General features: G+C 33.2%; 1 protein-coding gene across 3 annotated transcripts in view; it reads left to right on the forward strand.

Annotated features, from left to right (window-relative positions):
* Nucleotides 1–22,697, forward strand: part of LOC129803429 (extracellular serine/threonine protein CG31145) — a 90,038-nt gene that overhangs the window by 43,998 nt on the left and 23,343 nt on the right. For all 3 annotated transcript variants that reach the window (XM_055849988.1, XM_055849998.1, XM_055850007.1), the window contains 3 exons: nt 7,577–7,701; nt 12,930–13,008; nt 22,460–22,552. In XM_055849988.1, the coding sequence (XP_055705963.1) occupies nt 7,577–7,701; nt 12,930–13,008; nt 22,460–22,552 (297 nt within the window). The remainder of the gene's footprint in view (nt 1–7,576; nt 7,702–12,929; nt 13,009–22,459; nt 22,553–22,697) is intronic.

The raw sequence follows: 22,697 nt of genomic DNA on the forward strand, positions 1-22,697 counted from the left end.
TCAAAATACTTTCTGCAAAATATTCTGTACTTTTCATAGTATTGTAAGAATTTAAAATATTAATTAAAAGACTGTTATACTGAAAATGGAAAAATGTCAAGCATTACAGTGATTTTTCAACGTTCAGAAATAGTATAACAGGTCGAACCCCTTGTACTTACAAATTAAACTATCAAAATTGAGCAATTAATAACGAATTACAACAAAATCTTAAGTTTTTAGACTTGTTAAAAATTGTTATAAAAATTTTGTAATGAAATCCTTTCTCGATTATATTCTTCCGTGTTTAAAACCTTAAAAAGTCGTAAAATAGTAATTTAAATTAATTATAGTATTTCAAGTTTAAAATATTTGTTTTTATTGATTTATTTCGATGTACCGGGCTTGTATTTTGAACATTGTTCGGTTTACAATTTTTATTCGGTTTACAATGTATATGAGAAATATGTCCCTTCAGACACTTCAATCGTATACACCGGACGGGACTCGATCTTACAACTATCACAGCCGAGTCAGGGCTCAGGGGTAACACCGCTCAAGAGCCAAACGCTCTTACCAATTGTATTGAATTTACTATTAAGAGGTGAAACTGCCCTATCCTCCCCTACAAAAACGTAGGTCATCACATCACCATAGAAGAATTATCTTATAGCATGTAATAATTTTCTCACTCATCTGTCACATGAAATTTTCCAAAGGGCGTTTCAATTTTTGTGATTTAACAACATCTTTGAAAGAGAACATAAAAATTTACTATTTAATGTTGCATATTCAAACCTTTGCACCAAAGTAAAACACCCTAAGTTTAGTTTAGAAAATACCGGCAATTGGCTACATCACTCTGTGAAAACTTAATGGGTTGTTTTAAGTATTGTGTTGAATTATTCACAGTTTGTGGTGTTTAAATTCACATTTTGCCAAACTTTATATTTTCTTGTGCCAGTATACTAAATGCTGTGAATCTTCTCAACTTTCATTTGCTTAATGCAAATAAAATTGGGTTTTATTGCACGTGTCATTTGACGAATGTTGAAACATCAAAGAGCATCTCGAAGATTCTTCTCTGTAAAACTTTGTGATTTGTTGGTATTTGAATGGTGAAAAGTACGTCATTTTGTTCCATGAATTCACATCAAAATGTGAAAGAAAATTGAAAAGTAATGTACCAGATAATGGTATAAAATGTTACAGAATATCAAACATGTATTCTATTGCCAGTTCTGTCAATATGATTATGAACATAGAAGGAAAATGTTATTCTTTTTGGATAAAGGTCCCTTTAAAAGTAACGTATACATAAAATAGATGTTTAGATGATCAATAAGTGAAAATTTTCTCAGCCTTTGCCAATGAATTCGAGCGAAACGGGTATTGAATTAAAATTTCACTGAGGGAGGAAGCGAAAATAGAATTAGAAATTGGTATAAATAACAGCTAAAATTCGTGATTTAGTGACAGAGAATTAAAGGCAGGTGATCGTCGTCTTTACGCTTGATCGACTAATTCGCGATGCTTCACTTTCCAACAAAATTGAAATTTCCCAAACACTGGGACAAAATTTATTCATAGAGGAAGGAATTGTGAGATTTAGTATTTTGTATCATTTATTTTGTGGTTACAAACTCAAGCTTGTAACAGTAATTTTCTCTATATAGACTTTTCTTTCTTCACAATTCAGTGCATTAAACTCCGTGACTCTCTTTCTCCCGGTGTTATTTGGTATGTTTGCAAATTTCCGTCTATTTTTTCCTCCACTTGTTCCCTCGGTGGCAACAATGAGAAAATCTCTCAATGAAATGCACAAATAATTTTCATTGAATTACTAAACGAGGGGCTACCAATTTCTAAATTCAACCTATAACTCTACAAGTTTCGTAACTCCAATTCACTCTCACTCTCATCTTCGTCAATTTGTTTCCACTTCTGTTTTGACTCGTATTTTAATTAACCATGTAAATGAGATGGAAAGTTTTTCAAAAGACACACTCACGGGCAAGTGCTTAACCCCTAAACACAACTTTTGCATGACGATGGGATCAAAACATGAGGAAAAAATTTGCCTCACGATGACAATAATACATAGTTTGGAGGTTAAAATGGTATAGCGGAAAATTGCGAATTTAAACCTGTAATTCAATTAAAATGAGAAAGATAATTTTACTATTATTTGTCATGTGATGGCGGTTTTTTTCTTTACAAAAGAGATAATGCTATAGCACCACCTTCTCAATTTCTCGTTTATTTATTATTTACATACGTGCTTCTTGTTATTTTTTTAATTCCGTCCTATTTTTTGATATTCATCTGTTCTCAGGGAAAATCATAAAAAAAACATAATCCAGCACAGAATATTATGAAGAAGAAAAATCCACAAGATTACTCTGTATGTTTAATATCATAGAAAAAATATATTTAATCTGATTTTTTCCTTGCTTACGTATAATACAATTTGGTTCTCTCAATGCTTAAAAGTAATTTTCCACATGGATGCTATCTTTTGCCTCACTCCTCTAACAATTTCATGAAGATTATGTAACGTAAAAATATTTATTTTGAGGACTCCAAACACAGAGGTATCCTCATAAAATAATGAAACATACACTTTGCAGTCCTTTTAATTCGTTTGTCTGTGTTTTTTAAAAATTGTCAAAAAGCCACAAATCTGGGGCAATATCCAACAATAGTTCAATTGTGGTTCTTTTATAATATATAGTTTCTTATATAGTTTCCTTAATCCTGCAGATCAATAAACTTTTAACCATACTAAAATATAAATCATCGGTGTGCTCGCAACCGGTATATGATTCTCCAAAATTATCTCAACTGTAGGCAAATAGCTTTCTGTTTCCACAATTTAACGTTGGTATTCGAAAACTTCAAAAAAGAATTTAGAATTTTCATGCTAAAAATTCGCACAAGGTTATAAATATTTCGAAAGCTCTATTCCAACCCCCTCGACCACCCCTTACTCAGGCGTATAAGGGGTAAAAAAATTAATTTTCAAATAATCATATCTTCGCTTCTAATTCTCAGAATCTGAAAGATTTTGGTGTTTTGGAAAGCTCTTGTACAGTACTACAACCCTTCTGACACATGTATTTCATCTGATTTAATCAAAAGTCCGATTCTTCGAAAATCGATTTTCGAAATTTCGGCTTCGAATATTTCAAAAACTAGACAATGTCTTGTCTTTAAATTTTAGTATGTTATAGCTAAGGTCGAGACCTTTTCAATGGTGGATCGCACTCCTCTCTCGATATTCCCTGACATAAGCTATAAAAGAAAATGTCTTGACCGGACTGTATTTTCGGTGTTTATGAAGATATTTCGATAAAATCTCTTCATTCATTCAACCGAACTCTATCTCTAATATTCAGTAACCGATATTAATGAACTTTTTTCTTGGATTTTCGTATTCAGATTATTTAAAATAGAAAATGACTAGTGATAAGCCCAGATAAGCTTATGGTAGCTCAAATTCTTTTCAGGAAACCTCGAAATGCGTGCAACTCGGGGTGCTTCCAATTCGGAATGCGTGAAAATTCGTTTGTGAGTTGAATTTTGAGGGTAAAGAATCGCGTCGAGCAAATTTTTCTCAACGACCGAAACGGATAAAATTGGCTCGACGCAATGAAATTAATGAAAATAACAAGTGCTTCGAAATCAAATTTTCCAAGTTTACAAGTAAAACTATATTCTTAGTAATATTGACTGCATTTAAGTTCAACTTTGCAGAAATAATAACTTCTTAAAAGCCACATGTTTACGAAATTAAGTTAAATTTTCAATTTTGAGCTTTCATCCACAAGAAATTTCCTATTGAAAACATCCTGTTTTCTTCCCGCCATTTCTAAGCGTTTAAGAGAATGTTTTGTAAAGTAGGTCAAATGATTAAGTTTTGCTGACTTTTCACGAACGTAAACTTTCTGGAATCCTTTCAATCGACTTTATATTCTCATATTCATGGAATATTGCATTTTATTGGGGAATATACAATGTTTAAAGAAAGAAAATTTTATTGTGTCAAAAACAAGGTGCAAAATTAAGGGGTCGTTGAAAAGTGTTTTTCATGTGAATAAAGAAGCAATGTTCTTGCAAATGGTTCTCCTACCATCTTGTGTCTATACAACTTTTCTGAGCTGGTACACTTGATCTTGATAGTTTTATTTAGTGGTGCAATTTTAGAAAGATGAAAATAGTCACACAAAGGCATCTGGGTAGAATTGTCTTCTAAATGGGAATCCCATTAGAAGATAGAGGTCTGCATAAGAATGAGACGTTCATGTGGATGTGATGCTAGTGCAGAAGATGGGCTCAATGGTTTCAAATTTTCTAACTTTATATACAGATATTTTCTCTTATCAACTTTACATATGAATTGCCGTCATTATATAACGCTTTCTGTTTCACTTGCTTCACCAAGGGTGAATTTTATGTAAAGTCTATAGGATAGGTGAAGGAAAAAGAAGGGTTTAGTGGTAGAGTTTTGGAAATATTCTAGCAAATTTTAATGTTGGCAAAGATGCGAAAGGAATGGATTAACCCTTTAATGACGATTAAGTGACTTAGAAAAACATTATTTATTTCATTTCTCTACTTGTATAATATCGTCGTTACTATCGAACGTTATTGTATCTTCCGATTTGAATAGGTACTATTCAGAATTATTTCTTATCTTCAATCATGTTATTCGCAAAAGTAAAATCAGAATGGCCTATTTATTTGTGGCATATTGACTAGGTTTTGTGCAGAAATTTTCTTAAGCTTTCTACAAAATGATTTTATCGTAATTGCAATATATAACAAAGTATTATCTACAATTCTATGGAAATTACAGTTACGACAAATGACCATGAAATATTTGCTCGATTATGTTTTAGGTTTTCTGTAAAACTTGAATGTACAATAAAAGTATACCCCTGTCGCACAACTTTAACTGTCAAAACTACTGTGAGAAGTCTCAATTCTACTTACTTTTTTAAACTACTTAATTTATTTGCATTAGAATACTATACTTTGAAAATAAATCTTCTAATCAGATATTAATAAAAATCAAAATATTTAATTTTCAAACCTTTTTAAGTAGGGGAGACTGGGCTAAACTTAAAGTAGCACGAAACACTAATAGGGGAAACTGGGGCACCACCAAACAGGGTTACCACCAAACCCTGCAATTTTTTAAATAGGTATAAGATTTCAGAGAATGAAACATACATGAAATCATAGATGCTATAGGGATGCTTGTCCAGAGAAAGAATTATCCACATAGTTCAAGTAGTTTAGAAATAAGAATATTTTTTCGCAAAATTGTGAGATTTTGATAATTTTAGTCATTTATATATCTACCTGGAAAATAAAACTGAAATAAGTTACATCAAACTTCACTACACCAGTACTTTCCTACATGTTTTGGGATAATATTTACGTATCTACTAAAGAAATTAATGTTCACATTTTCTTAAAAGAATATAAAATGCATCACAAAACAGAGTTTGGGGCACCAACAAACATGCCAATTTCTCACAATTGCAGATGTCGCGAGCGTAGCTTGAATGGCAAAATTTTTCCTCTTATCTTTCTTACTCTTCATTTCCCTCTTTGTTCGATTTCTGAAATTTATATCCATTCATGGGATTTTCATTCAAGACTCAGGGGAAATATAGTTTCAAGAACCCAATTTTGCATTAAATGATTCTTAATGATTCTTAAATGATTTTAATCAAGGATTGACGAATGATTTCTCGATTTTATTACAAATAATCAGAAGAGCGCGCTAAATTTGAACTTTAGGTATAGTGTTTGCCACGATTTTAGTAGCGCTGCTTTCCATTCAGAAGTCGAATGTTGTCAAAATGATGAAAAATCCATTGAAAAATATGTTCGGTGTGCAGTGCTTTAGTTTTATGCTATTTTAGTCACTCATTCTAAATTTTGCAGTGCTTTTTTGAGAATTATTTACTTTTTCAATACCTTCTTTATTATTAAGAGTTATGGTGAATGCCCAAAATAAGTTCAATGGGTGAGAAAAACAGGTGTTTTTTGGTGCCCCAGAAAGTGTTTATTGGTACCCCGGGTGGTTGGAAAAAAGCGAAAAATGCATGGTGATACAATTTTCCTATTTACGGAAAATTGAAGTGCTTCACATCATCCTTGTATACATTAATATGCAGCCTATACCTAAGACTATAACATGGGGTAAGCAACATTTTTCTAAAATTCACAGTTTTCTTGGGAAATTCAGTCAAAATCGCATCTTTCAAAAGTGTTTGGTGGTACCCCAGTTTCCCCTAAATATTTATATCTACACTATAGTGAACAAGGATCCTTACAGTATCTCTAAATTCATATAGATCTCGTCGTCTCTATATGTAACATTTAATGAAAAAAGATTGCAGTTTTTACAATTGCCCCGTGTTTACTGCTGCTTCAGTTTTCCCTAAACCTTTAATTTTATCCTTTTTTAATTAATGAAATTGTAATTTATTTTTCTAAGCAGAAAAAATCTTCGTAATCTATTCTTTTTACATAAAAAAAAGTAAAAAATTTCCCTCTAGATTTTCTTATCATAAATAAAGGGTTCAAGCTCCTCAATATCTTTTCATATGTATGTGCTCTGGTATTCTCTCCTCCAAATGGATCATAGGGAAAACTTTACCACCATCTCATTCACATTTTATGCATCTTGGCAGATTTGTTTGCAACAGGAAGCCACACATAATGCACTTTTCGGGGATAGAATGGGTGGTCCCAAGTACTACGTTCACTCACAACAAACTTTCACGACAAGCACTTTGGAAGCTAAAGATTTTCTTATTAATCATAATTTATGTAAAGTGCATATAAAGGAAATTTGAATACCTTTTTGCCATGATTAAATTATTATTATGTGTCCCACCTACAATATATTATATATTAAATATATATGTGAGTTTCTGAGCTTTTTGTGATGGGTATCACGCGACAAAGTGGAGAAATGTGATATTGACAGTAGCCGTACTCACTATGGCGTTGTTATCTTGTAATATCGTTATCTCGTTATCTCGTTATGTTCTCGTAATGTATTTTATAAATGAAAAATTATAACAAGATAACAGATTACGGAGATTACGAGATAACAACGCCATAGTGAGTACGGCTAGTGTGTCTATAAATTAATTAATGAAGACAGAGTGTGAAGAAATACTGTCTCATGCTGAAGAATTTCTAAGGTCCTTTGAAAGTTTACGACTAATTTCTCATGTAGAGTTTTACAAGACATAATACCAAAGAGTGTGTGAGTCATCCAAAAATAGAACCAAAATTACTTTCTCGAGATAATTTAATATATCCTGCAATATATTGTTGATGAACTCTCATGCTGAGATGACAACAGTCACATCACGAGACTTAATAAAATGTTTTTGGCAGAAATTGTATCACAAAAGATGATAATTTTAAACATCAAAAATATTCACAAAACGGCGATGTACATATATTAATAAGTTCACGTTCAATTTTCCTTTCATTTTGGCATCTACATTACAATAGATACTTTTTCTTGCACATTTTTCTTATTTTTTTTTTCTTTTCATTGCAGCAAGAACGCCAGCAATTTGGAGAAGTTCCAATTGCGGATATGCAAGAGGGAATTGTACAAGAAAGATGATCCAATTGTTGAAGCGGTTATTCGCGATATGGCTGTATTGCCAATTAACCACGTTGGTAAGTACAAAATATTATAATTACTACATACAGTGCCAGATTTTATCGCCGACAGTCATTGGCCGCATTCATGAACATGCATTCAAATGTCTCATATGCAAATAATTGAAAGATAATCCATTTGCCAAAATTAATTTTTTTTCTGTAAATTTATGAAATATGAATTATTTTGGACGTAAATGCAAATTCAACAATTTGCAATAAATTTTCAGCAAAAAAAATTTCAAAAAAGAATTCATTTCATATGTTTGAGTTCATTATTGACATTTAATTTTTAAAATAAAAGTTCTACTTGTTTCTCTGTTTACCGTGCAATAGTTTTTCTTGCATACAAATTTTATAAAAGAAAAACATAATACAAAAAACTTCTGTTCTCTTTTATGATCACTGAAATGCTGTAATTGACAAAAGCACAAAAATTCGTTTTCTGAATAAATATGTAAAAAAAAATTGCTATCCTACACAGTATTAACGTATATATTTTCTGCTATATTTTCAATTTCCAGTAAAAATTCTCCCTGTTGCACAAATTATTTTCTGGATTTATTAAAATAAAAACATGGTGTATAGAGAAACAGGGGATTTTCCGTCATCAGAGCAACAAAAAGCATATTTGCGGGAAAAACTGTTTCATATGATAATGAAACCCCAAATTCTGTGAATAGACATAAGATTAAAAAAAAGAGTATAACAAAGTGTCCCAACTTTGTAGAATGCTCGTATTCCATAAATTCCCATTTTACATTGACTGCATACCGGTTTACTACCGATTTTAATTGGTTCATAAATTATCAGAAAATCATGCAAAAAAAATGGAAAATGATCTTTGGTGTTCACTTTGATGAGAGGAATATGTTGTGAGTAATAAGTCTATGATAAATTATGTTCTATTATGATAAATGTAAATTCAGAGTTGGAAAATTGATCCATCCTTTGCGAAAGGACCAAATTTGGATCAATATGAACCTTTTATTTTTACCAGTGTATGTATTTTCCGCTGGATTCTACTAACTTTTAAAACGACACTCGCGAGGCACAGCAATTTTCATATATTTGGCTAGCACTTTCTGTTGAGAACTACTGACCGGTCAGCATATTTTTGCTGATCGATTCAGCAAAAATATGCTGAAAACGCTGCCTTTTCTGCTAACTGTGCTCGCTGGGTAGTAATTTTCTCTGACTGTGAAGAAAAACAAATTTTTGTTGGGGATGGCAGAAAGTGAGGCGAAAGAAGAGAAAAACGCAATTATATAATATCCACTTATGGAGGGTCACCGAAAATCAGAAGTCGATATCTCTTACCATTTGTCATCTACGCCTGTAACGATTTGCAATACGAGTGAACTACTATATCGTTCTCATCCTTCTTATCAGTTCGAGCAATGAAATTTTTTGACCACATATAACACATTTTTTCTACAATTAATGTCAATAAAAGAGAATAAAGGGACAGATAATCCTAACCGGCTTATGTAGGTGAGATTCTTAACGTGAGCTAACTCGGAGTGCATGCAAATTCGATTTAGAGCTGAAGTTGGAAGACGCCATTCAGTTATCTTGAATAAAATTCGTGAAATTATACAAATTTTGTATTTAAACCAAAATATCAAGGATTTGGATGAACTGACAGAAAAGTGTTATATGGGTTAAATGTAGACCAGAATGTTCTCTATAATTTTGCCGTAGAACTTGAACTCATCGATTACTCAGAAGCCAAGATAAGCGAGGTTTTTTGTTTCTTAACTCGTTTTTTCATCCAGAGTTCCCCAAGTAGTCATTTGTTGAACTTCAACTATATCAAAGAATTGTTGTCTTTTGTGGGACTTTCCATTTAAAACCCTATTTTAAGTGGCTTTGTGGAGTAGAGGCAGTCAAATTGGCATCTGAGTGATTTCAAAGCGTTATTATGAGAAAAATCAATTTTTTCACACTTAAACGGAAAAATCTGAGTGATAGCTTAGTCTGAGTGGAAAATGATGTATGAACGAAATGTAGAGACAAATGTGCTCTACAATTATGTCGAAGTAATCATCAAAATCGGTTCAGCGACAGTCGAGATAATTGAGGTTATGTGATATTGAAATTGGTTTTTCGACTGTGGCGCCCCTGGTGTTGGTCCCACGAAGTTCAAATGTTCTAGAAAGTTGTAGTATTTGGTGAAATATTTCGTTTAAGCCCTCATTCATCAAAATCGGTCACATAGAACCGGAGATATGATTTTTTAAATTTTGTGAACTTTGACCCCTCATATCTCCGGTTCTATTGAAACCACAGCGCACATACGCACCATTTTGGAAACGTCCTAGACTGGACTACAACATACTAAAATTTCATTAACTTGCACAATGCCGTTTTTGAGAAAAGTGACTTTGAATTTCGATGAATTTTGACGCTATCACAGCGCCACCTGTAGTGACTTTTTGAACTTCCATCTGAAAGTGCTCATCGAGACGAAACCAAAAAGGTAAAATTTATGTCGATATGTTAATTAGAACCGGAGATAGAGGCCGGTCAATGTTCGAACTTTGACCCCTTATAGCTCGGGTCAGGGGTTATGGATCGACTTAAGGTTTTTTTTTGTTTGATAGGTATAATCAACGGCTACAACATACTAAAATTTCAGCCCGATTGCATAAGGAATTTTTGAGTTATTTAACTTTTAAGATTTAAAAATTTTCTTTTTAATAATAGCGCCCCTAGCGGTGGTTTTATGAACTTGCGATGTTAGAAGAGGAAGTGGCATTTCACGAGAGCTTTCCAAAAAGCCCTCATTTTTTAAATTCTGACAATTAGAACCGGAGTTATGGCCATTTTAAGAAAAATTTTTTGGACCCTTATAGCTCGGGTCAGGGGGGTCGGGGACCTTAAGTTTGGTATTGATGGAAAGCTCTAAGGCCCAGCTATAACATACTAAAATTTGAGCCCGCTCGATGCCATAGGGCCGGAGCTATTGAGAAAACAAAAAAAGGGGGGTCTTCAAAATGGCGGAAGGAGGGGTGGGGGGTGGGGGGTCAATGCACCATGTTGCAATTTTCATACGATATTTAACCTTTGCCGAAAACCGCAAGTCGATATCTTTTTTAGTTTAGGAGCTATTAAGCTCCAAAGAGCGGCCGGACGGCCGGCCGGACGGCCGGCCGGCCGGCCGGGAACGTAACTTAGCCCCCCATATATTCGTGATCAGGAAGTGGCGAAACACATTTTGGCCAAGTTTGAGCGCGATCGGAGGACATGAAATTTTGTTAGGATTATAGTAGGTGAGATTGTTAAGAATCTCACCTAATATTATAATTATTTCTCAATTGTTATTCAATGAACATTAAATATTATGCGCTATTGTGTTTTTATATATAACATAATCGTTTTAAAAACTTCATAATTGAAACGTATAACATTTTTTAAATGTATTGTTAGATTCTGAACTTAGATTTTTTTTTAAACTTTATCTGTGCAAGTTTTCGCACAACTTACTAATGAAACATTAAAAATATTTTCCATATATCATTAAAATTTTATTACGAAAATTCTTTGAGATACTTTAGAGAGTTTAGAAATATTTTGTTTCTAATGTTTCTTCTAATCAGTGAAAAGCTCAAAACTCAAAATGTTACTAATGAACGTGCAGTATTGTATAATTATGTAATATGTGTAAAAATAGCAACAAATTTGGTGAATGTGAAAACCAGAAAAGTTTAATAACATTATATTTTAATGAGTTCCCAGCTCTATATTAAGTTGTTTCGTATAGGTATATATATATTAAACCAAAAATGTATACTGAATAACAATACAGAGTTAGTTTAAACTATAAATTATACTATAAATTTAATGAGATGCTCACACATTCTCTCAGTTTTGCACCCATATATTGTGTGCAGGAGTAGGTATGAACTGGAGGAAGAGACTTTTGTGTGCAACTCATGGTAAAATTTTAATTTGATTCATTTGCTACAAGTTACAAAGTCTCTGTTTTACACACCGAGAGTATCATTTAAATGTGCAAATTACTTCCAATAAATTTACCCTTAACATTTATATAGAATATCCTCATTTATTAATTTGACCTAATATATTTTATTTTATATTATTTTATTTTACTTGAATCATCTTAAAGAATACAAGAGACAAAAAATATCAGCAAAAAAATCATTCCAAAAAACTTGTAAATTGATTTCACTCATCAGACAACAAGAACTTTATTTGTGCTCATTGAATCTCAGGAGATTCACATGTCAAGACCTGCCTATAAAATGTCAAATTTATCAGAAAACAGAGGGTTGAGAGGCACTAAGAAAACAAATACATAAACTTCCAAGACAATTTGCCATAATCGTAAAGTTGAGTGAATTTGTGAAAAACAGCAAAATCAGAAAAGTTTTCTTTTAGTCAATTGAATAAATCTCGAGCCATGTGCGAAACGTCCTAAAGATTACATGTAAAAATTCACTCTTGGTAATTTTTGTGATTTTTTTCTTTTACAATTCCAAATATGTTGCTGAAAATCCGTCGAATTTTGAGTCACAGACGTTTCAAGAGATTTTTTTGACGGTAGAGAAAATATTAGGGTGCACCCCTGGAGCTTTCATATATGGATGAAAGTATCACCAATGAAATTCACTGTGAGATGGAGACGAAATGTGTAGTAAAAATGTCACGATTTTACTGCATGTGTGACGCGTGGAGACTTCCATTCAGAATATTAGGGGGTGGTTTAGATTGAAGGGTGAACGCATGAATCTCCCCCTGGAATAAACACTCTGAACTAACATACAAAGCACATTTTCCACTCACTCGTCGCGCAAGAAAAGCTCTGGTTTGCTGGAGTGGGTTTTGGTTGAGGAAAATCATTGAGTGGATCTAAGCGAGAGTTATACTTTTCTGAAAAAGGAAAGAGTTCCAGACCCAGACATCCTTAACCAGCACACCACAATTGTCACATAGCAATAAAGTAGCAATTTTTATTGGCACTCGACTTTACTGACTTTGAAATTTTTCTCTCCCTTGACACCCTTTTATACACAATTGTAGCATTATGTGGGGTAAATAGTGTATAGAGGAAGGAGAAAAATTGTTCAACATAAATTTCTTACTTAAAAATCATACTTCTCGCGATGCAATATTTTGTTCGGCAATAGAGAAAATTTCTCCCAAGAGATACTTTAATATTGGTAAAATATTTATATAAAAAGAACCTAATGGATTTTTCTTTTCTCTTCTTTTCTTTGCAGTTCAAAAGGAGGGTGGAACTCAAATAAAACTCATCATTGAATATCCAAATGACATAAAGGCTCTGTTCAAGCCAATGAGGTGAGTTTTCCTTATACGCTATTTATTGGCGAAATTCTTCATATTCAACCCATGTCCTTCTGAGATATACAGGGGCAAATCATACTAGAAAAAACGTGTCATAATGCAAAACATTTTATAAAAGGGGTGGCAAAGCGTCCCATGCTTTGCGAAATACTCGAACTCGTAACTTAGATGCTGTTCCTCAAAAATGCTTTCGATCCGTTCATATCGTTTACCGATTTTCAATTGATTTGAACCGATTCATAAGGCCGTCTTCAGACTAGAGGTTTAGCCCAGTTTCCAACGGTCTCAAAATACTGAATAGCGAGCAATTTTATTGCTTTTTGAGAATCTATAGGTCTCTTGTCTTTAATAATCCAATCCTAAGTGAATTTTTAACAAAAAATCCTGATTGATAAGCAATTAGAGCAGTTAAGCCATATGGCTAAGTCTTAGACCTGAATCCCGTATAAGTCACTCAAAAGATCCCCAAAATAGTTTAAGAGAAATAAAATTGATTTTCTGATAAAAATTACTTATCGGTTCACAACCAATTGTTACCGGTCCATAATTGTCATAAATTCCAAGACCTTTCTAATGAGTCCAAACATAACGCTATTGTTAAGAAACAACCTATTTAGAGCTCTTCTAACTTTTGACCTTGAAAACCGGTATTAGGAATGATTCAACGGTATTTTCGTATATGGATGAAATATGTCCACACCTCTAAAGCATATCCAAAAATCCCAAAATGGTTTTGGAGAGGATGGATAGAGGAGTGGGGAAAATTAGAAGCATGTTAGTGATGCAAAGGCCGACCTATGACTTCCGAAGGTCCCTAGTCTATATCAAATCGTTTGACCTGTAAAGGTACTAACATACAGACGAACAGACGGACACACAGCGTGACATCAATTCCCAAAAATCGTTTGAAAATGCGAAGATATGTTGAGAAAAAAATATCCGGGGGATGGAAATTTTAGGGGGTGAACGAGGGATTATTTACTGCTGTCTCTGTGAAATTCCAGCATTAAAAATATATAATTTGAGCAACAGATCTCAGTAAATTCTATTTCTATTGTAAGTAAAATTAAAATTTAAGTATAATTCTGTTAGTCGGTTTAGGCGTCTGGTGAATGGCCCTTACAGCATCTGCCCTAATGGGATACGCTTTGACATAATCTTGTTCCGATTACTCTCTTCCAGTTCTGTATCAAATATCTCGAGAGGAACTTCAACCACCACATATCAAATCAATTTTCTCCATTTGATTCTTAATCACCACGATTCTTGAGATTTCCTCTCAATTTACGAGTATTCCTTGATCTTTCTGGCTCTTGTGTGTTCATCAGTGAAAATCGACCCCATACCATATAATCATCTGCCCCCAATCCCCCTCAGACCGTCTTGCCGGTACATTTGATGTGTTGTTGGGAGAAAAACGGCGGAAAATCAATATCAATTTAAGAAGTCAGCTATTGAGTGTCTCTCATTCATTGACTTCCGTGCGGAAAGTGTGAGAGATGAATGTGAAGGATGAGCAACAAGAGGTGACGGAAGGGATGAGTGAGAAGATTAAGGGTAGAAAGATGATGTCGCCTTGTGACTTTATCCCTTTTAGGAAGACACATTTGAGCTTGTGGCAGCATGTTTAAACCTCATCTGACTCCTTATTATTTATCGTTTTCCCTTCTTGGCACCATCTTCCACCATCTGATGGTTATTGATTGTTAGTGGGTTGAGGATTCTCTTGAATTAGGATTCCACCCTTTTTATCACTCTCTCCTCCATCCCTTTTGGGCATGATTCAATGAGACACAACACCACCAAGTAGATTAGACACAATCTCATGGAAATTTGCATACAATTCCACAAGCCTTTTGCCACCCATCCGACGCATTGCGGAAAGGGCGGATACAAAGATAGGGGATGGATGCCAAATTAAATTAACACACACCCGAGTGATTGAATAATTTCAACAGCAGCACGACACTGTGATTATTAATCCAATGATATCTTAACAATCGAAGTGATGAGATTAGTAGGATGTTGATTGAAGGGGAATAAGCAAGAGTTTTGTACCACATAAATAATTTCTCGCGTAAATTTTGAATATTTTATATGGTACATTGTCTGCTACTTTGCAGAAAATCATTCTATTTTCTTAATCTCCGTGTCTCTTCATCGTGTTTTAATTATTTATGCCATGACTTTTCCAGCACAAATTTGAAATGCTGACTTTGCGTTTAACTTTAATTATATGGACCACTTATACAAATCTTAAAGAAATTCATTAAACGATCAATTAAATCTCTGTGAAATATCCCTGTCCACGTGAAGTAAAGGAAAAGCTTTTGTGCTAAGAATATATAAACGGTATAAAACAAGTCTTTAGCTTCGGGGAAAGAACATTCACCACTTTTTACAGTATGAATAAATTACCATTGAAGCTGTATAGCACTCCAAACCAGTGCAAATATATCATCTGCCGAGGGTTTAAAGTTCTCCAAAGTCACCCTGACAATAAATCACAACACCAAGGAACTTCTAAGTTGACTTGGAGACCTACACACATATTAATATTGCTTGAGGGATGATTTTTCCTTATCCTTAAATTTACCATCTTATTTTGGAATAAATTGATGTAGATGTTAGTAAAGATTTAAGATAATACGGGGTCAAGTGTCTCAACATTTCTCTGTTGACACATTTTAGTAAAATACTTAGATCCAAAGCATGGAACATTTTCTTCAAAACATTTTCTTGTTTCTTTAGAGAGAAACTGCAATTTTGCATCATCAATGGGTGGTTTTGCAAAATTCACATATGTTTTGAAGTTAAAGCACAACAAATTACTTTTCCAACGGAGCCACATAAAATAAAACAATTAATAAAAAATATGTGCGGAGCGAAACCAAAACCAAATTCTTAATCAGAGGACTTAATTCTATCAAACGTACTATGGGAGACCTACATTACAAAAAATATATATATAAATTATTTTACATTGAAGCATTTTTTAAATATAAAAAATCAAAAGTCATTTAAAAGTTCCCAATAAGAATACCTTATAATTGGTTATTAAATTTCCATCAAAGAAAATTCCACATAGTACCTCCTCAATTATCCAATATAACCCACAGAGAAGTTTTTAATTGGAATCTTGGATATCTCTAATATGTATTAATTGCTCTTTGATTAAAATTTCCCTTTTATCATCTATCGTATGCGGTATTTCCTAGATATTGCGAAGTAAGCTTTACGCTAGAGATCTAGATTTTGTCATGTACTCAATATAATGGTTCAAAGTGAAAAAGGAATAGGTCGTCATTTATTTTTCATTGTGGATGGTTGACAATCAAAGTACGAAATGGTATAACCGACAATGCTTCCCATTTTACATTTCTGTTGTTTCTGATTGATTGCAATAATGGATATGAAGAATCATCCACTTTTCTAAAATTTCCACCCACTCAGTCGTCTTGTGTTTCAAAAGTGAAAAACATAAATCTCTTATGAGATATTCTTTTTGAGTTCCTTGTTTTCATGCTCCAACGTTTTCCATATGTATGTTTTCTACTAAATCACCCTTTCGAAGGGTGGTCAAAATTCAAAAGTACCTTCAAGATCGTTGAGTGGCAGCTCCATATTCTCAATAAGTGGTCGTGGAAATTGCGTGCATTTTCCCATTTGTTGTATGCTGTTGTCGGAAAGCATATGAGTAATTTTGACATGAATCTCTTCATGGTACCCCCAAGTAGAAGGAAAAGCCAACAATAGGGTCAACGTTAGGAGAGAATAGTTGTTCCGGAGATCATGTAAGCGGCTTTGTTTTATTCATCATGAATTTTCCAATGCATGTATGTATATATATAGCCCAAGAAGTGAGGGAATTATACAATGAAAATATCTGGACTTGATGCATGATTTAATTAAGTTCCAACAAACTTGGAACTTTGAAAAGAGAATAAGGCTTTCGCTGAGATTGACTGACAGACAAAATTGCTCACGTGCCACTTTAAACACTCTTACACACACTTCAGTAACTATCAAAATCTTTATGCCCTCTTTCTCTCAACTTCAACCTTTCTTCTATACACCATTTCATTGCTGTTTTAGAAATCTTTTCAAAAACATATATTTCTGTAAATTTGAATCCAAAACTATCCAAAACGCGTAGTTTCAAACCTTTATTATTTTCCCTTTATATTATCGTCATAATTATAGAGGAGAGAACGGGACAGTTTCATGAGAAAATTTAAAATTGGTTCTTATAATAGGGGAAAATGCGCCCTACCTTCGGACGACTGAAGCTTCGAACAATTCATTCTTTTGAATATGTTTTTTACCATTAATCCATTAAGAAGATAGAGAGAAGATTGAGTTGTTCGAAGCTTGAGTCGTCCGATGGTAGCGCGCTTTTCCCTAAAGACAAAAAGCACAGAGCCAAAGTTAGGTTACTATGAAAGTGACGCCTTATGTGTACGCTGCAGCCATCAAACTTTCATTATTAAAGCTATACATCCTTAATCTACAATTCCTTTTTAAATGGCAAGATGATCCGGGCCAGCCCATTTTCCAGTCAAATTCTACTATACTAATCTATGTCCTATCAGATACGGTTAGGTAAAAGCTCATAAAAATTAAAAAACTGCAATTCATTCTTTTGTCCTCAATTTAAATTCTTTTTCTCCATCTTCGGCTGAAACTTTTTATCTTGAAAACGAAAGTGCATCCTAATGAGCACCGGAAGGATTGAGAAGAACATATTCAAAATCTTTCAAAATAAACCATGCGGCTTTGGACAGAGAGAATCAAAAGTTATATCAATGATACTTGATTCGACTTTTTCATCCAGTAGGTCGTAAATACAGATCACACTTGCAAAAAGAAGAACAGTGAAGCACAATAGGGGGTGGTGGGGCTACATTGTTATACGATTTTTACACATATTTCTAAAGGAAACCCAGTTTTAGCATAATTTAATTTGAATAGACAAAACAAATGTATAGATCTAAATTAAATAAGTATTAATGGAACAGCTTCATTTAGAAATATATGAAAAAATCATATATCAATGTAGCCCCATATTTCATAGTAGCCCCACCTCACCCAACATATATAAATCCGTTAAAAATTTCAAAAATCCAACTGCCATTTTCAATCCCAATCCCAATAGGTGGTATTACCTAACATTATTTTTTTGTGAAGCTTATTACTTAGAGAGTAATGGCATATGGAATCTAAAACCAAATAAAGACATATAAACAAAAAGATAGGAAAAATGCGAAAATCCCAACTGGCGTTTTATAGTACTGCTCCAAAGTCCCCTATATGATGGATCAAATTTTTCTCGTCCACTAAGCAGCATTCAAAATCATCAGTAGTCAGCATTTAGTTGATTTCAGTATATAAACGAAATTTTAAAGGATTTTATTCTCGCTTACAAAAGCATATTTACTTGATACTTTGTATAAGCAAATTGTCCGATATTGAATTTCACCTATTGAAAGCATAACTATGCTTATTTTTCTGGGTTTATTTCGTTAGATCCATCATGGTATAGAATCGACTACCATTATGTTCCTTTTCTCACCCTCAGTTCCAATTTTCCTAGTCATGAAAGGACATGGTATTAAGAATTTGATGAGTCTGAGAAATTGGTTGTAATCTTTAGTCATCAAGTAACCAAAATCAAGAGAAATTTTAATGGGATTAGTGGTCAATATTTGTCCCTTGTGGTCAAGAAGTGTCTTCCCCGAAATCTCCTGGAATTGAGGTCAAACACATCAACTTGAAGCCAATGACAAGGAGACAAAATGAGGCAATATTAGTGGCAATTTCATCGAATCTATTGACTTCAACAATCACAATCGAAATTTTTGTGGTTTCGTTTTTGTCAATCTGTTCTGTGACAAGCTTAAGTGGATGATTGGGATTGATTTCAGAAGCCCACATTGGAAGATTGATGGCAAAGAGCTTTTTCCCATCTTAGAATGAGATGTTGCTGCGAAAATTGAAGCAATTCGTGTAAGAGTGAAATAATTTTAATTCTCATGAAGTTCGTGCATTAAGAATCTCTGTTCTCGCGAGTGTGTGAGTTAATTTCGCATCCCACTTTCTGTCCATGCCAAACTTAGCAGAGATTATTGTGATGCAATCATCATCTCCCACACGATTCCAAAACCAATGGATTTTGTTCTCTTCATCGTGAAATTCTCGTGAAAAGTCCAATTCTGTGAGTGAGAGAGCCAAAAAGAAATCTCGAGAAAATTGCTACAATGTTAAATTGGTTACTTTCGTGTATTCTCTTCTGCAATAAATGTTTGAATTACTTATGCAATTTCTGCAACATGCGGACAAGTCATAGTGAAAATGGAGTAAAAATCTTTATTGCATCTGGAATCTTTCTCATTTTACAATTGTATAATATATTTCCTTCTAACTCTTCCCCTCCCACTGTTATACGCCTGTTGAACTTAACTTTTCCATAACAATAAGCATTATAGGGAAGAATGGAGAGATGAAATTGAGGGAATGAAGAACAAAGAACTTGAAATGCTTTTAATGGTAGAACATGTTCATTTCATTTTGTATGTGTGTGTGTTTTTCATAAATAAGAAGGACGACGACATACACCCATGGGCGAGAAAAAGCTCAAGGACCAAAAAACTCTAGCTGAGCTAGACGGGATGAAATTGAATTATAGTTTGATATTATTTACACATTTCGTATAATTAAATTTTGTCATTCGAAACAAAAAGAAATCTCGTGCACCTTTTGTGTGAATGAAAGCGGGCAAATAAATAGCAAAAGGGGCGGATGTACCCCAACTAGAAATAGCCTCTTTGTTTGAACACGACAGCAGCTGGAGACATTTATTAATTAATAATGAGATGAAGATCTTGGCGATGGAAAAGTGGCTTTGTGGTCAAGTTGGGTAACAAAATGAATTTCACTTCTCACTGAGCTTCACTTGCATTTGCTATATGTTGTATTGTCCTTATTTATTGACAACACCAGTTAAAATGTTTTTGTTCATTCAAGCGCTTTTGCCTCGAGTGAAATATTGTATATAGCACAAATTAATTTTAGAACTTTTCCAGTAGCTTTTTCAGTTCAAAGTCCAAAGTATGGTGAAATCTTAGGAAATGTCATAATGAAATTATGTTTGAGGTTTCCGTGGTCTGAAATCTTTCCTTTGAGCATTCTCAAACACTCTGGGGATTGTCGGTTTTGGCTCATATGGAAGAGTTTTGATAGCCTTTTGATGTTTCTGTCAACCAACTTCTATAAGTGTTATTTGAATATACATCCCCACCTTCAAGCACCAATAATATGGCAAACAGTAAATTTATGTTGGTAAACATTGTGGAAATTAATTAATAGTATATGATATTACACGCTTCATATTTAATACGAACTTTTGGTGTATTTAGGAGATTCCAAAAACTCAATATTCTGTCATTTAGTATGTCAATATTTTCTCACGATATTCCATTATTGGACCCTTAAATGTTATATGGCAAAAATATATTGGAAAATATATCAGCGAATCATTTTTTTTGCTATTTACCCACAGGTCAATATTCTAGATGTCATGTATTTGATGAGAGTATGAAATGATGTAATAAAACCTAGGATGATAGACTAACGAATGGAGCATTTTAATTCATAAGTGGTATATTTTTCTTAAATTCTTTATAATTTTTAAGCCTTAGATCCCACAAAAATAAATATAACACGAAATGGTATCCACATATACAGAGAATAAATTTTTATTGAATTTAAAATTTTACTTGTGTTACAAATAGAAAATTTGTCAGAAAAATTGCAAAAATTTCGAATTTTACGTCTTTTTCATATGTGTTTTAGGAACTATTATCTTCGTGCAATCATTATAAATTTTGTGCCAATAACATAACATTAAAGTTTTAAAATGATTGCATTTGGTTTTATACCAAAACTAAAAAATCACCTAAGAAAAAAATATACCATACTTTTGTACGGAAAATGTATGAGAATGCTCCGCCCTGATTAAAACTAGTGATTATACCGGATAAGTTTATGGTCGCAGAGATTATTTTCAAATAAACCTCGGATTGTAATTCGGGATGCATGCAATTCGGAATTTACGCAAATTTCAACAGTCGGAATGAATACAAACTGACGCAGTATTCTAAATGTATCTGTATATTTTATTCGTTTACCCATTTAGATTTGTTTAAATACAGAAAAACCCACCAAACTAAATCAAAAGAACGATTAATAAATTCTTAATAAATGATTAAGCTATTTTCGTTTCCAGGACGGGTCAGAGGAAACCTAGCGATGTATTGTTGAAAAAATCTTAATTTTAGGTACAACATACTAAGATTACGTTGAATTAGAATTATGGCGATCTCTAGATATTCGAAAATTGATATCTTGAACAATGGTCGTATGAAGTTGTGATGTTCTAGAAAATTGCAATTTCATTTCCGCCATCAATGATTAAATTCGGATAATTAGAACACTAATTTGAACGGATTTATAAATCATTCTAAACATTGCCCAAAATAACTTAAGATTAATATAATTGAATTTCGAATAAAAATTATTTATTGGTTATAAACCGGTTCATTACCGGTCCAAAACCGATTGGAACCGGTTAAGTTTTGTTGGAAATTCCAAGACCGTTCCAACGAACCCAAACATGACCCCATTCGTCTGATAAATGCGCTCTCTAGAGCATTTTTTTACCTTTGACATTGAGAAACCGTGTTTTAGAAATGATTCTTTAAAATATATCCAAAAACTTAAAAAAAAATCGCACAACGCATTTTCAGGCAATCCCAAAAAAGCATGGTTGGAGGAGAAGTGGGAGGTTGGGGAAAATAAGGGGCATGTTAACGACTCTTGGGTCGACTTATGGGGGATCCCCCTTAGGTCCCAAGTCGGTGTCTCTAACCGTTTGGCCTCTAAAACTGGCGACAGCTGGACGGACAGACAGACAGACGGACAAACAGCTTTACTATACACATTCACAAAGCCATGATATCCCGTTCAATTTTTTTTTGCAAAAAATACCACTTCAGTTACATTATATACAATTCCTTTTGTTAAAGAGAAATATAAAATTCATTCATAATAATAAATGAGTTTTTTCGGTTTTTAATTTTTAATTTATGACTTTGAGTTAATTAATATATAATCAATATATTATATTTCAGAAATATTATATATTTCAGAAGCCAAATTATTAATGCTCTAAAGTTAATTATTCTGATGCACATACGGCTTAAGCGCTACTTTATTAATAATATTAAGGTTTTGGCTCTGCCTTATCAAAAACCTAGAATAAATCGCAAAAAAATAAAATGTTCTTTACCTAAATCTGTCCCACCTTCCCCCATATAAATATGCATATTTAAATGTTTACATTTTTATATAATTATTCCACAACAATTTTATTGCTTTCTTCTTACAGATTCCCACGGGATCAACAGACTCTTCCAAATCATTTCTACTTCACTGACTTTGAGAGACATACTGCAGAGATTGCAGCATTCCATCTCGATGGGTAAATTGTTTATTCTTTTTTCCATCTACTATGCCACAAAAATTATTTTGCAATGTTCATTTCTCGCTCAACTCACTGATTGAATAATCCCCTACAGCCAAATGCAACATATTGTGTCACTCTCATTTTAATTTAAAACATTAGT

Source organism: Phlebotomus papatasi, chromosome 1 (assembly GCF_024763615.1).
Source record: "Phlebotomus papatasi isolate M1 chromosome 1, Ppap_2.1, whole genome shotgun sequence".
Taxonomy (NCBI): Eukaryota; Metazoa; Arthropoda; class Insecta; order Diptera; family Psychodidae; genus Phlebotomus; species Phlebotomus papatasi.